This window comes from Puma concolor, chromosome A3 (assembly GCF_028749965.1).
Source record: "Puma concolor isolate L17-30 chromosome A3, mPumCon1.1.hap2, whole genome shotgun sequence".
NCBI lineage: Eukaryota > Metazoa > Chordata > Mammalia > Carnivora > Felidae > Puma > Puma concolor.
Window position 1 is genome coordinate 37721079 of NC_141669.1, and position 24211 is coordinate 37745289.

General features: G+C 39.2%; 1 protein-coding gene across 2 annotated transcripts in view; it reads left to right on the top strand.

Annotated features, from left to right (window-relative positions):
* TMEM87B (transmembrane protein 87B) overlaps positions 1-24211 on the top strand; it is a 51845-nt gene that overhangs the window by 24066 nt on the left and 3568 nt on the right. The window contains exons 10-18 of one of the 2 annotated variants that reach the window (XM_086700568.1): positions 1994-2087; positions 3710-3780; positions 9656-9765; positions 9853-9911; positions 12401-12504; positions 13865-13938; positions 18404-18477; positions 20157-20209; positions 23061-23091. In XM_086700568.1, coding sequence (XP_086556694.1) covers positions 1994-2087; positions 3710-3780; positions 9656-9765; positions 9853-9911; positions 12401-12504; positions 13865-13938; positions 18404-18477; positions 20157-20209; positions 23061-23091 — 670 coding nt within the window. Of the gene's footprint in view, positions 1-1993; positions 2088-3709; positions 3781-7912; positions 7985-9655; positions 9766-9852; positions 9912-12400; positions 12505-13864; positions 13939-18403; positions 18478-20156; positions 20210-23060; positions 23092-24211 lie in introns of both variants that reach the window. The other variant, XM_086700570.1, reaches the window with a different exon arrangement.

Sequence of the window (24211 nt, forward strand, 5' to 3'; positions counted from 1 at the left end):
AGTCGGATGCTTAACCGACTGCGCCACCCAGGCGCCCCAAGATGATCCTTTTTATTTATTTATTTATTTATTTAAAAAAATTTTTTTTTTCAATGTTTATCCATTTTTGGGACAGAGAGAGACAGCATGAACGGGGGAGGGGCAGAGAGAGAGGGAGACACAGAATCGGAAACAGGCTCCAGGCTCTGAGCCATCAGCCCAGAGCCTGACGCGGGGGAACGAACCCACGGACCGCGAGATCGTGACCTGGCTGAAGTCGGACGCTTAACCGACCGCGCCACCTAGGCGCCCCAAGATGATCCTTTTTAAATGTAACTCCTATCTCATTACTCTTCTGCTCATCTCACTCAAAAAAATCCATTCCCTTTTTGTTTTTTTCACATGGCCGACCGCACCTGCCACTCTCCCTTTTGAACACTCTGCTCCATCCTGCAGGCTTTCTTGCTGATTGCTCTTCCTTAAACGCAGCAGACACTTCCTCACTGTGCAGTAAAGGCCTCTGTCCATAAGCATCTTGCCTGAGACCCCAGGCGTGGTTTGCTTCCTCACTCTCTATTTTCTGCTCACCGTCCTCTCCCAGAGAGGCTGGCACTGTCAGGATTCCCGATGTGGTGCACACCCTCCATCATTCTGACCCTCACCCCATTTATAGCTCCAGTTGACACAGATGTTAGGATTTATTGTCTCGTTCCCCACTTGAATGTGACTTCCATAGAGTAGGAGCTTTGCCTGCAGGTGTCCTGCTGTTTTCTTAAGGCCCAGTGTAGTCCGTGGCACACAGTTGGCACTCGGCAAATACACACTGAATGTACACACATATGCTTGGGAGCTTGAGATTGTTGTAGTTAGCAAGGTTTTGGCCAAGACACCTTTTTTCCATTGGGTATTTATTGAGATTCCTTCTCAAATGCTGTTTGGGTTTTTTTTGGGGGGAGGGGAGGGGTTGTTTGTTTCTTTGTTTTTGGCCCTGTATAGTAGTCAGAACACAGAATCCTCATGTGGAATCTTGGGCCTCCCTTTTCTAGTTATGCACTTCAGAGCACTCGTACTTCTGGCTGTTGGAGGGTTCCAGTTAGCTGGCTGTAAGGAGTCAGAATTTTGATGAACTAAATTAGATACAGTCTTAAATATAAGCTATGGATATTAGTTTAATTTTCAGTTGGATTTTATCTTAAAGTGACTACATGAAGTATTCTTCCAAAATCAGGGGTTTTTTTTCTTCTTCTAATTACTCCAGGAAGAGTGTTTTTTGAGCTAAAATGTCTGTGCGATACGATTTGCAAATTTCATGAAGTTTCAGTTCTGTTTTCAAATTACTCATTGCAAAAATCACTGTCTTTGCATTTTCCCAAGTCATCTATATCTTTAGAGAATCAAAAATGTTATTTTAGTTCTTTTCCATGTAAAGAATGGAAACTGAAATGTCTTAGCACTCTTGTTTGGGCCGCTGAGTGAAGAAAGGGGGTAGACTTCGATCTCCTCATACTCCTGTTCTTTTTCTACCCAAGTCAGAAAACTAGTGGATTATCTCTAATAAAATGTATCCCAGAACAGTTTTTAATTGACATTAATGAAAGAATTAAGTTACTGTTTCTGTCAGTGACACAAGTAGGCCTGGACCCTCCTAGGCATCACCAATCTAACTGTTCCGCTCTGTGGAGTGAGCACCTGCACGCTGTTCCTTGGGGGGCTTGCATTTCAGCAGCAGAATCGTCTGGCACCTGTGTGGCCTCAGCATGTTGCTCCATGGGCATCTGTACAGCTTCAAGTCCTGGAGGAGACCCATTTTTTTCTGAGGCTGTTTCTGCCTTGTTCCCTCCTGGGAAATCTGCTGTTCCCTAAAACTGAGCAGAGGCAGGCTGATTTGATTAGATAATGACTTCTCTCATATTGGAAAATTGGGCCAGTTATTGTATTCGGATGCATTTTACTTACCCATGCTTTTTCTTTTTTTTTTTTTTTTTCTTTTTCTTTTTCCTCTTCTTCATTCCAGGCCTCGTTTAGGAACAGTCATGCACCGGGTGGTTGGACTGGGGATTCTTTACTTTATCTTCGCAGCTGTTGAAGGCGTGATGAGAGTTATTGGGGTAAAAACTACATAATTCCACTTCTATCCCTTTTTATTGTTGCTGTGAAATATGATTTAACTTTATATCTCCTGAGATGAATTTTTAAAGATAGGAAATGTATGAAAAAGGCCCAATTTGAGCTTTTTTCTCCCCCTATGGAATATTTCCCTTTTTAAATAACTTCCTGAATGTAGTAAAAGAACTTCTTAAAATATGATCAATTATGAAGGAAAATATCAATTATAAAGGATAATATGATCAATTATGAAGGAAAATATGATCGATTATGAAGGCACCATTTGATGTCATCCCTGAATGACATCTCCAGAATGTTCCATCCCAAAAACATTCGTGGTTATTCTTTATACAGAACATTTGTCTTTGTTATCATGCAGTCTGAACACATTCATTTCTTCCTTAACCCTTGGTTTTAAACACGTGGAAGTGAACAGAATTAACCGTACCCTTCACACATGCTGATATTACATCTCATCATGCTTGAGTCTCATTTGGTTATAACTGTTCTCTGACTCTTGTGGAGTCAGTGTTTGGGGATTCAACAGTCTCCACTCTTGGAAGACCCACAAGAAGGTAGTGTCCAGGGGGAAATGACTCAGGCGATGTGGGCGGCAATGCTTTACTCTCTAAGTTGAAGAGGCAGAACATTTACATCTGGGAAGACCCCTCGATTTCTGGCTCTCGGTTTTCCTTAATAATATGGTTGACGACTGAGTGACTAAGCAGCTTATTATAGTTTACTCGATTCAAAGAACCTAGTAATTTTTACCCAGAATGTCTTTTGGATTGGATGTGTGAATCAGATCACTGGGCACAGAGTGAATGATCTTGTGTTGCCACGTAAGTTTGCTTCACATATTTTGATCTGAGCCTTACAGCAGGACATTTGTCCAGTAATGTTAAAAGCCTCATTCTTCTATTATCTTCGAAACATCTGCGTTCTGTATTGGACACACTTGCTCTTTTCATCTCTGACTCTCTGAAAGATACATTTATTTTTACTTTTACATAATAGCGAAGTACTGTGCATTTATATATATAATTTACAGGAGCTAGTCTTTGCTAGAAAGAGAAAAGATAAATATCCCGCATGTAGACATAGTATAAACATTGTTTTTCTTTAAGGTTTTACATAGACAACATCTTAGATATAACTTTTAAATATGATTTTCTGTCAACTTGTGATGAAAGTGTCTAATCTATGGTTTATTTTTACTCTTCCACAGTTCCTTTTCTTTGTTTTGTTTTGTTTTTTCATGTCCCTTCACAGATAGTAAGAAAGATCAGGAGTCCCATTTCATTAGTAGCCCTGGCTGTAGGTGTGGAGAGGGGAGAGATTGAAATGGTTTATCTCAGTGGAGCTGGAGACATGATATGTTTTATTTGCCATTGCATAGTACAGTTTTCCATTATCGTTGAATAGGTGGATGGCAGACTAACACCTGTTGCTGCCAAAACAAAAATTTCCAAGTGCATAGACACAATTTTGTTAGGAATAAAATTTTTCTGTGGCTTTTGTAAAATGATGAAATGAGCTAAATTGTTTTTCTTTATCACAGAATAATTTCTATAATGGAATGAAACTTTTACATTCAGATTTTTCCCCGTTTTTTATCTTCCAGGGTTCTAACCATTTAGCTGTCATTTTTGGTGACATTATTTTGGCAGTTATTGACTCCATTTTTGTATGGTTCATATCCTTTACTATGTCCTAAAGTAGTTTGTTGTGTCGTTAAAATCAAATTACTTTCAGTACTGTTCTGTTATAATAGAAGGAACTGGGGCGCCTGGGTGGCGCAGTCGGTTAAGCGTCTGACTTCAGCCAGGTCACGATCTCGCGGTCCGTGAGTTCGAGCCCCGCGTCAGGCTCTGGGCTGATGGCTCGGAGCCTGGAGCCTGTTTCCGATTCTGTGTCTCCCTCTCTCTCTGCCCCTCCCCCGTTCATGCTCTGTCTCTCTCTGTCCCCAAAATAAATAAACGTTGAAAAAAAAAAATTTAAAAAAAAATAATAGAAGGAACTATAGTTATGCATTATTATTTTTAACCTCAATACAGGAATTTAGTTGAAGGTGAAAAAGTAACAATTCCCCAAACAAACGATATCTTTCTTTTTCTATTAGTTCAGCAAACTTAAGTGCTCAATATGTGCCCCATACTGAGGAGACAGAAGAAAAAGGTATTGTTCCTGTGTTACTCTGGTAGGGAAGAAAAATACATAACTAGGAACAATAGAGTGATAGTAATTGCCATTGTAAAGAGATGCTATGCAAATAGAGAAGAGAGAAAGCAATTCTAGTGCAAAACTCAGGAAAGACTTCACAGAGATGGTGACATTAAATTGAGACTGGAAGAACAGATAGAGGCTAACCAGGAAAAGAAGTGGGGAAAACGCATTCTGGGAATATTGAGGGGAATAAATAGTTGGAAGCGTGAAAATACAGGGACCGTGGTAGAATGTCCCAGAGTAGGTTGCCTATAAGGTATACATGTGTGGGAGAATCGTGGAAGGTGGGGCCAGAGGGAAAGGTAGAATGATGTGCTCAAGAGTCTAAAGTTCCTTCTTCAGGTGAGAGGAGACAGGAATCAAAGCCGTGCCGGCAAATACCATGATGAAATCTCTATTAGAAAGAACTTGAAAATAATATTTAAAAGTGACCCGGAAGAGACACCTGGCTGGCTCAGTTGGAAGAATGTGAGACTCTTGATCTTGGGGTGGTGAGTTTGAGCCCCGTGTTGGGTGTAGAGATTACTTAAAAACACAATCTTTAAAAATTAAAAAAAAAAAAAAAAAAAAAAGACCTGAAAAAGGAGGGTCTAGAGTATTGAGACAGGAAGTCTAGTAAAGAGTCGTTTGTAGCGGTCCAACAAAAAGATGGTAAGGGTTAGAAACAGGGCAGAGGGAATGGGAAGGAGACTCCAGATAACAGACTGAGTAGGAATGGGTGGGAAAAGAAGGGCGAGAGGTCAAGAGAAGTCTTGCATATCTCATTTGGGTGGCTAGGGCAGTTTTGCCACCCCACAGCCGTGAACCTAGGGAAGGGACCATCTTGGTGAAGTTTGAACTGACTTGGGCCATTCATGTTAAGTAGAGAGTTGGAAAGCCCAGCCTGGGTTTGTCAGAGGAATTGGAACTGGTGATGAAAGTTGGAGGTCATCTTCACATGAGACAAGGTTGTAGCCTGCAGAAGCGACCCAAGAACATGTAGACGAGTGAGAGAGGAGAGGACCAGGAGGGCGCCTAGTGGAGTGGAAACGTGCATGGAACACCAGCGTGGAAGGAGGCAGAGGAACCCAGAAATTGTCCCGGGGTGAAGACTGGGCGAGCTTGGGTAAGGTAGGGTGGTCCACAGTGGCCAGTACTACAGAGAGATGAGCTGCCAAGGTGTACCTGGCTTAGGTCATTCCAGAGGTCACAGCGGGACAGCAGGAGAGCAGGTTCAGTGAAGCCGATGGGGCAGAAGCTACACTGTAGCAGCAGGAGAACTTTTTAGTGGCAAGGGGAGCCATCCTGGAGAACCCTCCTCACTGCTTCAGTGACTCCAGTCGAGTCTGGGAAATTCCATTCTCTTTAACTCCGAAGCAGAGCCCTCTACTACACATTCTTGGAAATGGGAGGAATCCTAAAGGAAGCGTGAGCTGGGCAGAGCAGAGGGCAGTGCTGTGTGTATCCCAGAATATGACCTTTCTGTTTCTTCTGCATTTATATCCTCTATGAAGCTCTTTTCTATAGATGGATTTGTTTTTTACCAAGTTTTGTTTTTGTGTTTCCACTGTCTTCAGTACTTGTCTTTTTTACCTTTTCATGTTAAATGTTATTTCATTTCCTTGTAATTTCTTTCCATTTTCTCATGTTTGTCTCTCACAGGAAGGCCAGAGGGCTTGAGTTTGCCTGTGTTCCTCCTCTGCAGAGATCCCCCCTTTCTGTAGATGGGCAAACATGCATAGTGCTGCTAACTGCCTTTTCTGAGTCCCCCATGGGTGTTTTCTTCTCAATCCAGTCTGTCTGCCCCTTAAACTCCCTGTTTGCGAATTTTTAGTATGCTTCCAAGTTAAAAACAAAACAAAACAAAAAAACCTTTGACTGTACTCTCCTTACTCTCTAAAGCAGCGGGTCTCAGCCTCCTTTGGGTGCCGGGATCAGAGAGGCCTTTGAAAAGTGAATGAAAGCTGTCAAGCCTCTTGTCACAAGGTTCATACACTCCATGGATGTTTTGCCTGCATTAGGGCATTTAAAAACCTAAATTATATCAATGGATCCTCTAGTCTAAGGGGTGTCTAGTTAAGAAATAATACCTGATTTAAAGGGTTGTTTCTTACCAAACTTGCTTAAAAATCTGCTGTACTTCTGTTCAAAGCTACTAGTTTGGAATCCAAGTTTGTTGAAAGAATTTATAGTTAAATTTTATAGTTATCTTTTCAGAGAATGCTATAAATCTTACTGTAGTGTCATTTTTATGTTTTCCCCATGAAAACACATTTAACGACATTCAGCTATTAAGAAGGTGAAACACCTTGCTCAGTCCTGCCCAGGAACAGTGCCCTAACTATAAGTACTCCTCCCCAAGGGCTGTGCTTCCTTCTCGGCTACACTGCAGCCGCATTGCTTGTTGGGATGCTCACCTGACTTGAGGACAAGGGGTGGGCAGTGTAGACATACCTGGCACTGGGATCGGCAGAATTGCAGTGAAGATGAACCTAGCTTTTGGTCTCAGATCTTCTATTCTGTCATTTGTGCATTTAGAAAGTGAGCTTCAGATGTCTGCTGAATTTGGAATTGTCTTGTCTCCAAAATTGGATACGCTTGGAGCCTTTCATTAGTTAAGGAGTATGCTCTTCAATTAATTGAGCTGTGGACGCTGCATTTTAAAAAATCTGTATTATCTTTTTTCCTGGTAATTTACAAGATATGTATTTCAAAGATTTCTTGTTCTTAACCAACCATCCACAAAGTAGTTCACTAGGAAAAACAGTAATGCAACTTGGCAGAAAATTCCAAAGACAAGCAGCTCTAACGACCAAATTCCATCTGGATGTGAATGAGGGTAATTTATCACCTTTATGGACAGCATTGGCTTTGGTCCATTTCCAACACAATAATGAGCCAAATTGGAGTGGGGAGATAAGGAAAACAAGGCAAAAGACGTAGTTTGCTTAATGATTAATATTTTTAATAAAGATGTTTGTGATAAAAGTCATGAAGAAATTCAGAAATTAAAATTATCTTGGTTAGTGTTTCATGGTGAGAGAAAGGACACTTAGTATCCATTTCAGCTTGAACCTGAATTTCCTATTTGCTTTTAGATGGCTATTTGGCAGTTTTCTTGACGGAAGTGAAAAATCTGCATTTTCTGTACCGACAGAGAATACATTTCTTTTTAAAATTTTTTTTAATGTTTATTCACTTTTGAGAGGGCACAAGTGGAGGTGGGACAGAGAGAGGAGGAGACACAGAATCTGAAGCAGGCCCCAGGCTCTGAGCAGTCAGCACAGAGCCTGAAGTGGGGCTTGAACTCGTGAACTGTGATATCGTGACCTGAGCCGAAGTCCCACTGTTAACCCACTAAGCCACCCCAGCGTCCCAGGAGAGCAGATTTCCTAAATGATTACAAATGGCAGGCAAAAGAAGCAGATCTACATACATCACAGAATTGAGTGCTTGTATAATGACCCCGTTTCCTGTGCTTTGATGAACTTAACATAGCTATCCCCTAAGAATCTGATTCTAAAGTAAAATAGCTTGAAAAATTGAAAGCCATAGCTTTTCTCTTGAAGCCCTCTTCCTCTTTTTTTTATGCTTGTTTTAATTTTGTGCTGTTTTGCTGCAGGCAAATGACTCTGATCTTGTGCTTCTGGCCAGCCTCCCTCTCTCTCTCCTTGACTCTGGCTTGTGCTGGTGGATATCCTTTTCCTACCGCAGAGCACGTCCGCCTTCCCGTTGCTTCTAACTCCACGATAACCGGGCCTGTTTGCTTTCGTAACCACTTCCCTTTAATGGGAGAAATGATTTAAGCTTTGCCGAAATTTAACAGTATCTTGGTAAGTGGGGGTTTAGGCAGTTTTGAATTTGCTTTTGATCTTTTTATTCCTGGGCTTCGAAGAAGTACTTTAGAATTATTAAATGAGACCAGCTTGCTCACATAGAAAATTCATTTTATTCAGGAATTTTTAAAAAAGAATTTTTCTTGATAATGTTTAATGAGTACAGCATATTTGCATTTTTGTAAATTCTAACAATAGCCTTCATTCGTTGAATTGTGTTATTTTAGAAATGGATCTTCTTGCGACTACTCCTTGGTCATTTAGGAAGATTGAGTCGCAGTTTTGAGTACTACACTGAAGTTTCTGACTAATGAAGAATTGGGAATTTAAAATAGGCAAAAATACAAAACGTGCCACTTCCATTCTTGGGCTTTGCTCTGTAATTTTCAGCATATGGTTCATGAAACAAAGCTTGGTGGTGTGCTCCAGAGAAAGCACCTTCCTCTTACGAAGAGAGAGCTGCCGCGGAGCTCGGTGGAGAAGCCTCTTTTTACTTCTTCCTACTTGTCAGTGTTGAGCTTCACCTGATCCCTGTACTCCTGGAAGACAGCCACGGTTAACAAAACCCCCACCCTTTCGTGTTCGGGAAAAGCCTTACTACAAAGGACCTCCTTTCTCCATAGGACTCACCTGAGACTCCCGGATGCCCCCTTGTCACCCATGACCAGGCCAGGCACAGACCTCCTGACCAGTCTGGGCAGAACGCCAGCCTGGACCAGACGAAGCGGTCTCCCTCCCCAGGGCCCTGAGCTTTCGTCCACCGCAGCCCTCCTCGGTGGCCTCTTCTGAGAATCTGCACACCTCAGGGAAAGTCTTTCCCCGATCAGCTGACCAGTCACGCCACCCACTTCCCCACACCGGCTTTCCAGTCTTGTTTACCTCTCCCCACAAAGGCAAAGCCCTGTCCAGCCTGACCTGTGGGACTCTTGCAGATCTTAGACTTGGAACATTCTCCCCATTGCAGTGAGCCTCCTCTGCTTGTCTCAGTAATCTTTTGAATGAAGTCTCCCCAGACTTAAGTCCAGATTTATTTGACATTTAAATTTTTTAATTTATAAATGGAATTGATAGATGACCTAATATGGTCATTCAGAGGATAAAACAAGAGGAGACTAGAAAGAACAAAATAAGAAAGAAACAGAGACAAAAGCACAAGCCAAAGGGCATGTCATAATGTGATCTGTAAGAGTATCTGGCCTAAGGGGGACTCCTTTCCTGCATATACCGGTCTTTCCTGTTCTGGGAGCTTGACCTTGAAGGAGAACATCACAGGACTTCTTGCTTATTGTCTTCCTCAAAGTTTGTTTAGTTCAGACAATGGTAAACTGTAAAGCAAAATCCGTGATAAAATCAGTATCATGATCATACAGTATTGGCTAAAGTAATATTTTCTGTGTTTTTATTAGCTTTAAATTATAGGAACTATATTTAGCAGTACTAATTTTAGAAATGTAGTAGAGGATTATTATTTTGGTTTTTATTTTAACTGCTTGTTACTGTTTAAAATGGTTTTCCTTAACTTTTTTTCACATATTTATAAGTTTGGCCCAAACTATGAAGACTCTAAGGCTAAGAAAGAACACGGTGAAATTTTCTTTATACAGGCACTTTACAAATACTCTGATCTTTGCCGTACTGGGTAAGCTATTTGATTTTTCTTGTTATAATAAATTATTTCAGTTTTGCGTGTTCCTTCAAAGGTGACTTTTTTTTTGGTGTGTTTCAGCTTCTGTAGTATTTATGGTGTGGACGACTAAGACATTTAGAATTGCAAAATGTCAATCCGTAAGTATAATCTTCCTATTTAAACAGTTTTCATTTCTAATTATACTATTTTGGGTAATTTTGATTACTTTAGTTTGTGTTTGTAAATAAAGGTAACTTTAGTGGAGATTGTCAGTTTAGTTTTTTTTTTCTTTTTTAATTTTTTTTATTTTTTTTTTTTATTTTTTTTTTTTAAATTTTTTTTTAACGTTTATTTATTTTTGAGACAGAGAGAGACAGAGTATGAACGGGGGAGGGTCAGAGAGAGAGGGAGACACAGAATCTGAAACAGGCTCCAGGCTCTGAGCTGTCAGCACAGAGCCCGACGTGGGGCTCGAACTCCCGGACCGTGAGATCATGACCTGAGCTGAAGTCGGATGCTTAACCGACTGAGCCACCCAGGCGCCCCTTTTTTTTATTTTTTTTAATTTACATCCAAATTAGCATAGAGTGCAACAATGATTTCATGAGTAGATTACTTAGCGCCCCTTCCCCATTTAGCCCATCCCCCCTCCCACATTCCCTCCAGTAACCCTCTGTTTGTTCTCCATATTTGAGTCTCTTCTGTTGTATCCCCCTCGCTGTTTTTATATTATTTTTGTTTCCCTTCCCTTATATTCATCTGTTTTGTCTCTTAAAGTCCTCATGTGAGTGAAGTCATATGATTTTTGTCTTTCTCTGACTGACTAATTTCACTTAGTATAATACCCTCCGGTTCCATCCACGTAGTTGCAAATGGCAAGATTTCATTCTTTTTGATTGCTGAGTAATACTCCATTGTATATATATATACCACATCTTCTTTATCCATTCATCCATCGATGGACATTTGGGCTGTTTCCATACTTTGGCTATTGTTGATAGTGCTGCTATAAACATGGGGGTGCAACGTGTCCCTTTGAGCAGCACACCTGTATCCCTTGGATAAATACCTACTAGTGCAATTGCTGGGTCATAGGGTAGTTCTATTTTTAGTTTTTTGAGGAACCTCCATACTGTTTTCCAGAGTGGCTGCACCAGCTTGCATTCCCATTTTGTCAATTTAGTTTTAATTATTTTACTAGAATTATGTGGACTTTTGCTTCCTTTAAATGAATCTGGAAAAGTTCCTCCTAAATCTACTTTTCCAGTTAAGCTCTTTTCTCAACTTCCCTTCATATATACTGTATATATTTTTAAATGTTTATTTATTTTGAGAGCGAGAAATTGTGCAAGCATGAGCAGGGGAGGAGCAGACAAAGGGGGAGAGAGAAAATTGTAAGCAGGCTCTGCACTGTCAGCACAGCCTGACACGGGGCTCGATCCCACAAACCGTGAGATCATGACCTGAGCCAAAATCAAGACTCAGACACTTAACAGACTGAGCCACTCAGCCACCCCCCCTTTATATATGTTGAAAAATAATTATCTTCCTTGTAATTTCAGGTAGCAGGAAATCTTTTTTGTCTTGCATACCATGAAATTGGGTTATCTTGTATCTAAATGGGACTGTAAACCTTGAGTCTGACAGGTTTCTAGGATGGTATTATGAATATTCAGGAGGGTGGGTGGGTTCTGTAGGCAGAAGATACATTTCTTAGACTTAAAAAATTTTAAAGGCCCTCTTGGGAGCTTCTTGATCTAGAGCTAGTCTCGATGTTCTAAACAAACAATTACAAACAACCCTCTGAATATCCTGGACTTCTGCCTCAGGGATAATTTAGTGAGAGAAGAAACTGAACTTTCTGGAATTTCTTTTTTCTCCTCCCCTTACCTTAGTGTTTTCACTTGAGAGTTCTAAGTTTATCTTTGGGATTTTTGTTTTTGTTTTCTAAATCTTTCTGTTGACCCTAAGATTTTATGGAAAGGAGTATTTATGATGTTAAACAGCCATTTAGAAATGTTTCAAACAATATGTAATAAAATCTCCTATCTTACTAAAAGCAAAATAACCTACTGGGAAAAATCCTACATTGAGATCTTCGCATCAGAAATTCTAATGTCATCAACGTCAAAAGTACCCATTGTCGGGGCGCCCGGGTGGCTCAGTCGGTTAAGGGTCCGACTTCAGCTCGGGTCATGATCTCGCGGTTCGTGAGTTCGAGGCCCGCGTTGGGCTCTGTGCTGACAGCTCGGAGCCTGGAGCTTGTTTCGGATTCTGTCTCTCCCTCTCTCTCTGACCCTCCCCCGTTCATGCTCTGTCTCTCTCTGTCTCAAAAATAAATAAACATTAAAAGAAAATTAAAAAAAAAAAAAAGTACCCATTGTCAACTTGCTTCTAACTCTCCTGTTAACCTGCCTCGTGACTGTTGTCATCTAGAAAATAGATGAAATGACCTCTGAAACCCCTTTAAATTCAAATTCAAGATATAGCATTTCTTATTTTTATTTTCTTAAAAAAAATACGTGCTTATTTGGAAGACTCACTGCTCGGAAAGACTTCATTAGTGTTTGCCATTGTACACTATTCGGGAAACCTATGTTGTTTATCAGAAGGTTGACATTTCGTGTTTGAATTGTCCTTGTTACAGGATTGGATGGAACGTTGGGTTGATGATGCATTCTGGAGCTTCCTTTTTTCGCTTATCCTTATTGTGATAATGTTTTTGTGGAGACCATCAGCAAACAACCAGAGGTACCTAACGTAGGAAAATTCAAGTTTGGCAAGCATTTGTGGGTAACTGCTACTGTGTTCAAATAGAAACACATTTATATAGAAACTGGAGAGGTAGCCCTTGCTTTTAAAGGAGAATACAGTCAAGTAGGGAGACAGACGTAATGCAAGAAAGTGAAATAAGAGATGTATAAACTAGAAGTCCAGGGGTAAGACTGAAGATGGATGAGGAAAACTCCATGAAAAGGCAGCACTTATGTTACGCCTTAAGGAAAGGAGCAGAGCAGTGAAAGACTGAGCCGGGAAAGAATGTACATTTTCTGAGGTAGTGGAGACAAACATGGTGTACTTTGGAGGTCACTGAGGCATGCGTTTTGGTGAATACTACTTACACTGGAAGGGAATAAAGCTGGAAAGGAAGGATGGGACCAAAATCATAAGGAGCTTAAATGGTAAGTTCAGGTTGCACTGTTGACTGCGTGTGATGGGAAGCCCCCCCTTCCCTTGCCCCCTCCTCTTCCCCAGGGAAAGTACTATGAGGTTTTTTGTATGCCCTTCCAGGGAAAAATGAAAAAGTATATTACCCATGTGTGTGTTTCTTTCTCTGTTTTTAAAAGCGTACGATAATAATTATACATAGGTACTTCTATACATGTATTCACTGTTCTGCACCTTCTTGTCTGAGATCTATCTTTCCATATCAACCTGTATAGGTCTACCACATTTTTTTTTTTTTAAGTAGGCTCCATGCCCAGTGTGGGGCTTGAACTCACAACCCTGGATCTAAAGTCGCATGCTCTACTGACTGAGCCAGCGAGGCACCCCAAGACCTACCACATTATTTTTAATGACTCTGTGGCACTTCATAATATGAATGTAGCATAATTTATGGAAGCAGTCCCTAATTTTTAGGCTCTTTGTTTCTAGGATTATTGTTATTATCACCAATGCTTTCTGAATGCTGTTGGACCTAGTAAATGTGGCTCAGTCAGTATGCTTTGTTTTCACCAGTCAGATTAGCAGTTTATCTTTTGTTAGGGGAGGAATTAACACGTAGTGGGCAAGGGGGGTAACCTGACATGGAAAAAAATGTACAGAAAATCCCCTTCCCCGAACATTGTATGTTGCAGAACTGCTTTCCAGCAAGATCTTATCCAGTTATGCTTTTGTCAGCAGGGTTTGGGTGCTCCAGTTTCACTGTTTCATTGGTAGTAATCTTTCCTAATTTGAGAGTAAAATAATTAAATTTTTGTTATGTGAATTTATGAGAAATTGTAAAAATGTAGATATCTTTGTATGCAATGACACTGTTAGCTATAAACTGAAAACTGAACAGATTTAAATGCACTGATAACACTATTCCTTCTTGGTTTTGGTGTAGATATGCCTTCATGCCATTAATTGATGATTCTGATGATGAAATTGAAGAATTCATGGTAACATCTGAGAATTTAAGTGAGTGATATGTTTTCTTATTAAATGACCATTGTATTGTACCTTTACCTGTGAGGCAAAATCACATACACTGTTTTCTATTAAAATAATTTTCAAACTATATCTGCAAAAACCTCTATTATGGTAGATAATCACAAAAGAAAAGTCAGTAACGAAAATGAATTTTTCTTTTTTTTTTTTTTTTAATTTTTTTAATGTTTATTTATTTTTAAGAGACAGAGCATGACCGGGGTAGGGGCAAAGAGAGAGGGAGACACCGAATCTGAAGCAGGCTCCAGGCTCTGAGCTGTCGGCACAGAGCCCAATTCGGGGCTCAAACCCACGAACCACAAGGTAATGACCTGAGCCGAGGTCGGACGCTTAACCGACTGAGCCACCAAGGCACCCCAGTAGTGAAATTTTCAAGATTGTTAGTGCAGTGTGAGCTTTTGATACTTATTTGCTCTTAAGGCCTTAAGTATTAAAGTAAGTAAACTTTTTCACACTAATAATTTAGTTTATATTGTGCTTAGCTCCTAATAATCTTCTTAATGATAATTGCTAAATTTCCTTCAATCACCTCTTCTTGCTCTTGAGAAATATACAGATCTGTTAATTCCTGGTCATGCCCAAAGCATTTCTAGTTATAGTTTTAGTGCTACTTTCATCTTTCAATTAATTTCTTCATAGCATTTTATCATTTTATTAATTTTACCATAATACTTTAATCATTTGTTGAGGCAACATCAACACATAATTCAGTTGCTGAGAATAAGTATAGAGATGTAACGTTTACGAGTTAACAACTCTCAATATTATGAAGCAGTCAGTTCCACAAATTGATCAATAGAATCTGTACAATCCCAATCATAATTCTAACTGACCTAAAAAAAAAGAAAATACAAGTGGTTAAAATGATTTTATAATGTATGTGGAAAAAGCATAGGACCTAGAAGAGTCAAAACATTCTTGTAGTTAAACATGGACAAATCTGGAAAACATTATGCTAAGTGAAAGAAGCCAGTCATAAACATCACAAATTTTATGATTCCATTTATATGAAAAATCTATAAGGGGCTCCTGGGTGGCTCAGTCGGTTAAGCATCTGACTTCGGCTCAGGTCATGATCTCACAGCTTGTGAGTTCAAGCCCCGTGTCAGGCTCTGTGCTGACAGCTCAGAGCCTGGAGCCTGCTTTGGATTCTGCGTCTCCCTCTCTCTCTGCCCCTAACCCACTTGCACTCTGTCTCTCTCTCTCTCTCAAAAATAAACAAACATTAAAAAAAATTTATGGGTGGGTGATGAGTATTGAGGAGAGCACCTTTTGGGATGAGCACTGGGTGTTGTATGGAAACCAATTTGACAATAAACTTCATATATTTAAATAAATAAATAAATAAATAAATAAATAAATAAATAAATAAATTTTAAAAATAAATTAAAAAAAAAGAAATCTGATGTTCAAATCCCAGGTTCTTTGATTTTGAATTTTTTTCTCTCCCTCTCTCTCTCAAAATAAATAAACTTAAAATAAATTTAAAAAAATTTATATGAAAAATCCACAAAAGGTAAGTCCATAGAGACAGAAAATATATTGGTGATTGCCAGGTGTTGATGGAAGGCATCAGTAGGGAGTGACTACTGATGGGTATGGGGTTTCTTTTTAGGGTGATGAAAATTTGAAATTAGTGGTGATGGTTGTACAGTTCCGTGGCTATACTGGAATTCACTGAGCTGTACGCTTCAAAGTGGTGCATTTTATAGTGTGGGAATTATATCTCAATAAAATAAAATTAATGGGCTTACACTAATTTCAAGACATAAAAATTTCATGGGGTGCCTGAGTGGTTTAGTCGGGTAAGCCTCCAACTCTTGATCTCACCTCAGGTCATAATCTCACGGTTCCTGAGTTCGAGCCCCACATTGGGCTCCCTGCTGTCAGTGCAGAGCCCACTTTGGATCCTCTGTCCCCCTCTCTCTGCCCCTCCCCTATTCACACACACATGTGCGCGCTCTCTCTCTCTCTCTCCAAATAAATAAGTAAACATTAAAAAAAAAAAATTAGTTCTTAAAAAGTTAAAAATATACCTGCCGTCCAACCCAGCCATTCCACACCAAGGTATTTACCCAGAAGAAATGATAGAAATGAAAGCAGATGTTCACAAAAAGACACTAATGTACATTATTATTTTCAGCAACTTTATTTTTTTTAAGTTTATTTATTTCGGGGCACCTGGGTGGCGCAGTCGGTTAAGCGTCCGACTTCAGCCAGGTCACGATCTCGCGGTCCGTGAGTTCGAGCCCCGCATCAGGCTCTGGGCTGATGGCTCAGAGCCTGGAGCCTGTTTCCGATTCTGTGTCTCCCTCTCTCTCTGCTCCTCCCCCGTTCATGCTCTGTCTCTCTCTGTCCCAAAAATAAAATAAACGTTGAAAAAAAAAATTTAAGTTTATTTATTTATTTGGAGAGAGAGAGAGTGTGTGAGCAGGGGAGGGGCAGAGAGAGAGAGAGAGAGAGAGAGAAAGAGAATCCCAAGTAGGCTCCACACTGTCAGTGCACAGCCCAATGTCGGGCTCAAACTCACAAACTGTTAGATCATGACTTGAGCCAAAACCAAGAATCAGACATTTTACTGAGCCACCCAAGCACCCTAGCAGCTTTATTCTTAATAGTTTAAAACTGGATGTAACCTAAAGTCCGTCAACAGATGAACAAAGTATTTGTGGTATACCCACACAGCCAACTACTGTTCAGTAATCAAAAGTAACCAACACTCTACAACATAAATAAATTTCAAAACCTTTATGTTGAGTGAAAGTAATCAAATCCAAAAGATGATAGACTCCATGGATTATGGTTCTATATATGAAGTTCTAGAACAGGCAGTACTAAGCTATGGTGATTATGTCAGTCAGAACAATGGTTGCTTCTGGTGGGAGTAGGATTGACCAGAAAGGGATTTAAAGAACCTTCTGTGATGATGGAAATGTTAAGTGTCTCGATTTAGACTATACACTTAAAATTTGTGTATTATATAGGGGTACCTGGGTGGCTCAGTTGGTTAAGTGTCCGACTTCAGCTCGGGTCATGATCTCGTGGTCCATGGGTTCAAGCCCCGTGTTGGGCTCTGTGCTGACAGCTCGGAGGCTGGAGCCTGCTTTGGATTCTGTGTCTCCCTCTCTCTCTCTGCCCTTTCCCTGCTCACACCCTCAAAAGTAAATAAACATTAAATTTGTGTATTATATATATTGTACTTAAGTTTTAAAAATCAGTGTTTGCCCCTTTAAAAGAATAGATCTCAAATGTTAGGATTTTAAATGCCCCATGGAAATATTTTTTGATCAAGGAACCTCATTTTCACTCATTATATCACCTTAATATATCATATATGTCATAATATATCAATTGTCCATGTTTATGGAGAAGCACTATTTGCAAATTATTATAACAATATTACAATATTGTAATTATACAGTGTTACAAAGTGAATACTTGTGGGACATAGATTAAGTGTCAGGCACCTTATATATGCTAACTTGTTGAATGCTCGTGAGAACCCTATGAAGTAGCTATCAGTATTATCCCATTGTGTTGCTGGGGACACTGAGTTGCAGAAAGGCGATTGCTTTGCCCAGGGTTGTCCAGGGAGAGCCAGAATCCTGGGTGAGGCAGTCTGGTTCCAGGACTCATGCTTTCAACCTCTGCTGTACTGAAACTGCTCACAGAAAGGAGAGCCTTGGTCCAATAGGAAAGGAGAAAATCCTTCTCTTTCCTGTTTTATACCATAGGCACATTCCAAAATGTATGTGTCAGCGAGGAAAAGGCATAGACAAAGATGTGATTTATTCCTAAATATGATACTGCAAATCATAAATTTTTAAATCCATAAACTTTAAAATATATTGAAACTATCTAAGGAAATACGTGTATATGTTTGTATGTTTGCTTGTTTGTTTAAACTCCTCTAAAATGGGAATTCAAACTAGCATCTTAAAAACCTGGTTGTTACTGCAAACATTTGTGAAATCTATTGATTTTTGCCATCCCTCCTACATTTCCAAGTGGTATGTTAAAGCCAGCCCCCTGCCCGAAGCTTCCACTGTTACCTCTCCTTTAAGGAACACCTGGGTGGCTCAGTTGGTTAAGCGTCCAACTTTGGCTCGGGTCATAATCTCATGGCTTGTGAGTTCGAGCCCCATGTTGGGCTCTGTGCTGACTGCTTGGAGCCTAGAGCCTGCTATGGATTCTGTGTCTCCCTCTCTCTCTGCCCGTTCCCTGCTCACACTCTGTCTCTGTCTCTGTCTCTCTCTCTCTCTCAAAAATAAACATTAAAAAAATAAGAATAAATATATATAGTAAATATATAATTAATATTTATAAATCTATATAGATATATATGTGTAGATATAAATCTTTGTTGAGTTATTAAACATGAAGGAAAATGATATTTTATAATTTTAGATATTTATCTCTATCATGTTTCTCGTAGCTGAAGGAATAAAATTAAGAGTCTCAAAAACGGTTTCCAATGGAACAGCTAAACCTGCTACTTCTGATAATTTTGTGAGTATAGTATATATTTAATAGAGTCTGTGTCACATTCATTGACCGTCAGGAAAACATTTTCTACCTTAGTATGAAAGCTTTTTGTATGAAAATCAGTTTTACCAATTAGTGATAGTAGTTAAGTCTGATGATTGTAACTACTGTAGATCTTTGCTTCTCAAGTGCTGTTCTTGGACCAGAAGCATGAGCGTCACCTGGGAACTTGCTAGAAATGTAGTCTCAGGCCCACCTCAGACCTACTGAATCTGAATCTACTTTTTAACAGGATCCCATAGATGACTCATATGTACATTAAAGATCGAGAAGCTTTGTTATAGTAGAAGCTTGTTAATTGTTCAGCATTTTGAAGTGATTTTTGAAGCCATTTCAGATAACATTTGGTATCTATTAGGAAAGGATTTTATGTGTTGCCTGTGTAGTTGACAAAATTAGCATTTTTTATATAAAGCTGGAAGCTTGAATAAAATGGTTAAATAGAGGGTAGAGATGAGTTTTTAAATATTTTATGCATATTAAGCAAAGTGGAAATGCCTCTCACAGTTTTCTATTCTGCTTTCTTATAATTGTATATGTTGTGATTAATAGAATATAAAAATTTATGTGTGCTTGTAAGTTCTGACAGAACAGATGATATATGAGAATAGGTTAATCTGTTCAGTAAATCTTTTCATTTTTTGTTAATAATTCTGTAAAATGTGTTCTTTGAGTAGTTTTATGGTGATTTAAACTTTAGAAAAATTACAACAGTTTTAATTATCTGGTGTTAGAGCTATTAAACTTCAAATTTTTAAAGATATTTTCCTTTTATTTTAGGGATATACAGTATATCCCACTTTATTTTAAAACTCAGTGCTTACCAAAACATCAAAGGAATACTTTTTCATTTCCCAAAATTAAGTGCAGTCAGCTCTTGATCAGAAGCCTTATCTCATGAGAATTGGGGTTCCTGTTAATACTGGCTCAGCTGCTTTGTCTGTCTAGGTGAGCAAGATGTAACTGACACTTGAGTATTCCATGTAGCCGGGTAGATCACAAAGAAACATTTTTATTTATTTTATAGTATAAATCAAAATATTCAGTATACCTTTTATTTTTCTTTGTCCCAATGAGATAACTATAAGCAAGCATCTATTAAAAAACAGATTCCCCAACTGACCTGTTTTCCTTCTCTTGTCTCCTGCAGAGAGATGAGTGTAAATACAAGCATAGAAATAAATAGGCTTTTGTAAAATTAGAGTATTTGCACTGTCATCTTTTTCGGTTGAAAAATTATAAACTCATGATATAAAAACTTGAACAAATTAGGAGGCATAATGAATGCTGGGAGCAAAAAACCAATACAAATCAATATTCTTGCTATTTTTCTCATTAATCGACTCTGTGTTTCTACTCTGTTTTTTCAGGGTAAAAAAAAAGCCAAAATCAACACCTGTGCATCTAATGTAAAGAAAACCAAGAAGTAAAAAATTCTGAAATCCAAGTTTTTGTTTGTTTGCCTGTTTAAGAGCATACTGGCATAATTTCTGTGTGGCATAAGTGCCAAGTTCTTAGGATATGTAGAAATGACAAGAATCATGCATTTGAATTTAAATGCTTACATTTTATATACATTATATTTTACAATTCTTTCAGGTCATACTAAGCAAATGCTGATATATAAATATTTATTTTTACAGGATGAAGATTTGAAGTGGGTGGAAGAAAATATTCCCTCTTCATTCACAGATGTGTAAATATCTTTTGTTAAAGTTTGAGTCTAAAATTTAGTATATCGTATAAAGAGATAACTTTCATGTTCCGTCATGTGCTTTTCGAACCTTGTACCTCCATATGTTTTGATAGGCCCCATCACTAGTGAATGACTAATGTCATGTCAGACTACAAGGAGAACACAGCCCTGCCTTGGTCTTTCCTTCTTCATTTTTCACTGTACAACAACCACGTGAATGCTTGTGGCCTATAACCAACTCCAGCCCTTTCTGATCTAAGTTTTTCAGGATTAGAATCACTTTATCTTGTTTCAACTTTCTATTATAAAAAAGTTAAAACATATGTAAAACTTTTTTTTTTTTTAAACACATGGAACCCCAATACCATGTATGGTGGGGAAGCTTTTGGAGGAAAAACATGAGCTTCGGCAAAGTATAGACCAAGCCCCTCGGGAACTTTGAGCTAATCAGGATCAGTGTTCTGTTTGACGCAATGTTCTGTTTGATAATGTGAAGGAAGAATTCCACGTAGCTGTTTCCACAACAGAAACCAGCAGGATTGGCAGAGAGGATAACATTTTCATATACTGTTCTTTCCTTTCCCTGCTCCCATTTACTTCCATGTAGACAGTTTCTGTTTAGTATGAAATTCTGTTTGCCTGTCTTAGGACAATTTGAACAGATTATCACTTTTCCTTATCTCTGATCAGCCATAGAGGACAGCTTAGCGGAGTTCACCTCCCTCTTCAGTGCACTGAATACATCTTACCAAGTTTTCAACAATCATTAACCTCACAGAGGAAGCATTTTTGAGATTGCTAGTGTTTACCTCCAAACAGTGCTGAGCATCCAACGACTGTCTTCTGGGTCTCTCAGGTTCTGGTTCAAGTTTCCCCGAAAGCAGTCCTCTCCCCTGGATTTTCCTTGATAGTAGTATTCCAGACAGTCTAACGTGGCCCCTTTCTCACACCTAGTTAGTCTCTTGCTTCTCTTTCTTCTGCCTTCACCATAGACTGCTCTGTAAGTGGCGTTCTCTGGAGTCTCACAGGGAGGGGACTTGCATGTGGTAGCTCTGGCGTATAGACTTTCCCTTCAGGCTCGCTCTCCGTGAGGGAGATCTACCACACGGTGGGGCTCTACTCTCGGCTTTTCTTTTTTATCTGTGTTTTCTTTCCCAAGCAAAGGCTGTATTGTAGAACTCTCTCTAGCACCCCCCACCCCCAGTAGACACCCCATCAGTGGTAATGATGGTATGGGAATTAAGCAAGTACTTGATTCCATAAATACCTTTCCTAATATGTTTCCGTGTCCCTCTATTTAAAAAAATTTGTAATCTTTATTTATTTTTGAGAGAGACAGACAGACAAGAATGAGAGCAGGGGAGGAACAGAGAAAGACAGAGACACAGACTCTGAAACAGGTTCCAGGCTCTGAGCTGTCAGCATAGAGCCTGACACAGTGCTTGAACTCAAGATCTGCAAGTTCATGACCTGAGCCAAAGTTGGATGTTTAACCGACTGATCCACCTAGGTGCCCCTCTCTTTATTTTATTTATTTATTTAGTTAGTTAGTTAGTTGGGTTTTTTTAATTTAATTTTTAATTTTTTTTAATTTACGTCCAAATTAGTTAGCATATAGTACAACAGTGATTTCAGGAGTAGATTCCTCAGTGCCCCTTACCCATTTAGCCCATCCCCCCTCCCACAACCCCTCCAGTAAGCCTCTGTTTGTTCTCTGTATTTATGAGTCTCTTCTGTCTTGTCCCCTTCCTGTTTTTATATTATTTTTGTTTCCCATCCCTTATGTTCATCTGTTTTGTATCTTAAAGTCCTCTTAGGAGTGAAGTCTTATGATTTTTGTCTTTCTCTGACTGACTAATTTCACTTAGCATAATACCCTCCAGTTCCAGCCATGTAGTTGTAAATGGCAAGGTTTCATTCTTTTTTATTGCTGAGTAATACTCTATTGTGTATATATATATATATACCACATCTTCTTTATGCATTCATCTGTCAATGGACATTTGGGCTCTTTCCGTACTTTGGCTATTGTTGATAGTGCTGCCATAAACATGGGGGTGCATGTGTCCCTTCGAACAGCACACCTGTATCCCATGGATAAATGGCTAGTAGTGCAATTGCTGGGTCGTAGGATTCTGTTTGTTTTAATATACTGTATATATTTAAGGTGTACATGACGATTTGATATACATATGGACGCTGAAATGATTACTATAGTCAAGCTTATTCATCCCTCTTAAGTTCTCACAGGACAGAGCCTGATGCGGGGCTTGAACTCACGAACTGTGAGATCATGACCTAAGCAAAGTCAGATGCTTAACCGACTGAGCCACCCAGGTGCCCCTTAACTGAAATTTTTTGAAGTATAGCACACATTCTGGAAAGTACAGAATCCTAAGCTCAATAAATTTGCAATATGAACACACTCATGTAACTAGTACCCAGATAAAAAATAAATAAAACATCACTAGTGTCCTAAAAACCCCTTTATTTTCCTCCTAAATCACAATTCCACTTTTTGAAAGGTGCTGCTGTCCTGATGTCTGTAACTGTCAATTATTTGTGTCAGATTTAAAAAATTCATCCCTCAGTAATCCGTTCAGCTTCTTTGCTGTGTAGTATTCCATTGTGTGGATACACTACAGTTTACCCATTTGGTTGTTTTCAGGTTGGGGGCTATTAAGAACAGTATGAAAATTCCTCTTTGTGTGCGTTGGTGAGCTTCGGTGTTTACTTCTGTCAGCTGTGTCCATCCAGGAGTGAGAATTTACAGATCACAGGGATATGCCTGTACTCAGCCTTCATACATACACTAGCCTGTTAATAACATTGTTACCTGTTTTTGTTTCAGAGCTCTTCCAGTGTTAGTGGATTCAGATGAGGTAAAATACATTTTTTGCTTATTTTCTTGGTGCTGTTATTTTCACAAAGTAGAAATATATTTCAGAAAGAAATTCTGAAAGTTACTTTGTAAAACAATTACAAATCGAGCAGCCTGGAAGACTGCACTGATTTGTCAATGAAACCTAAAGGAGCTAGATCCTCATTTAAAACAGGAGCAAGATAAGCGCTTGTTGGTATAAAGGGAGGGAGAATTGTTTCATGAGATTTTGAGTCTGGGATTTTCTAACATCTTCTATGTGGGTAAAGAGTTTAGAATACTTTAAGGTGGCAGTTTGTCTAAATTAATTTCTTCTACTTGGGATATTTTGCTAAGGTATTAGAGTTTCTACTCATTCTCATTTACTAAGCAGGAAATTTGAATCGAGGTTGTGGATTTGGGAAGGTTTGGAGGAGAAAATTGGGTTCTAGATCGTCTGGACATTGAAGGGTGGCCCAAAACAGGAAGAAGTCTGAGTAGTAGGAATTAGAGGATGGATATTGAGAACTCTAACTTATGGGCAGGAACAGTAAGGGAGGAAGTTAGTGGTAACTGAGGTGTAATTCATGTGGTGGCTATAGAGCAGGAGAGCAGCTGCTGCTCTGTTCACTGAAGGGAAATGACTTTGGCCGTGGCACATTGATCTGGCAGTAGCGGGAAGTTTTGAGGGGGCTGCCGTAGACATGCACCTGGCTACAAAGCAATTGAACTTCAGGATTTAGAATTCTACAGAAAGAGACATGATGGAGAATTACTTTGTAAAGGGCACTTAGAGTAATCATTTGGTAAATAGTTGTATAATTTCAAAATACATGAACTGTGTAAAGCGAGGCGAATCCATCCGTGGATGAACCATGCCTGAGAAAAACACGTGAGCCCCATCTCTGCCTCTCACTGGTAACTCTGAACTTGAAACATTTTCCAGCTAGCAGGATGTTAAAGTTTTCCAAACTTGTCAACAGATATTGGCCAGACATCACTAGAAGTGTAGATTATCCATTGTTTATTTTCTAAATCTACTGTTTCTATGTATATCGTGAAATGTACGCAGTTCCCCACAAAATTGTGACTGTGAAAGATTAGAGAATTTTGTTATGTTCTGGAAGGAGCATCAACATTTG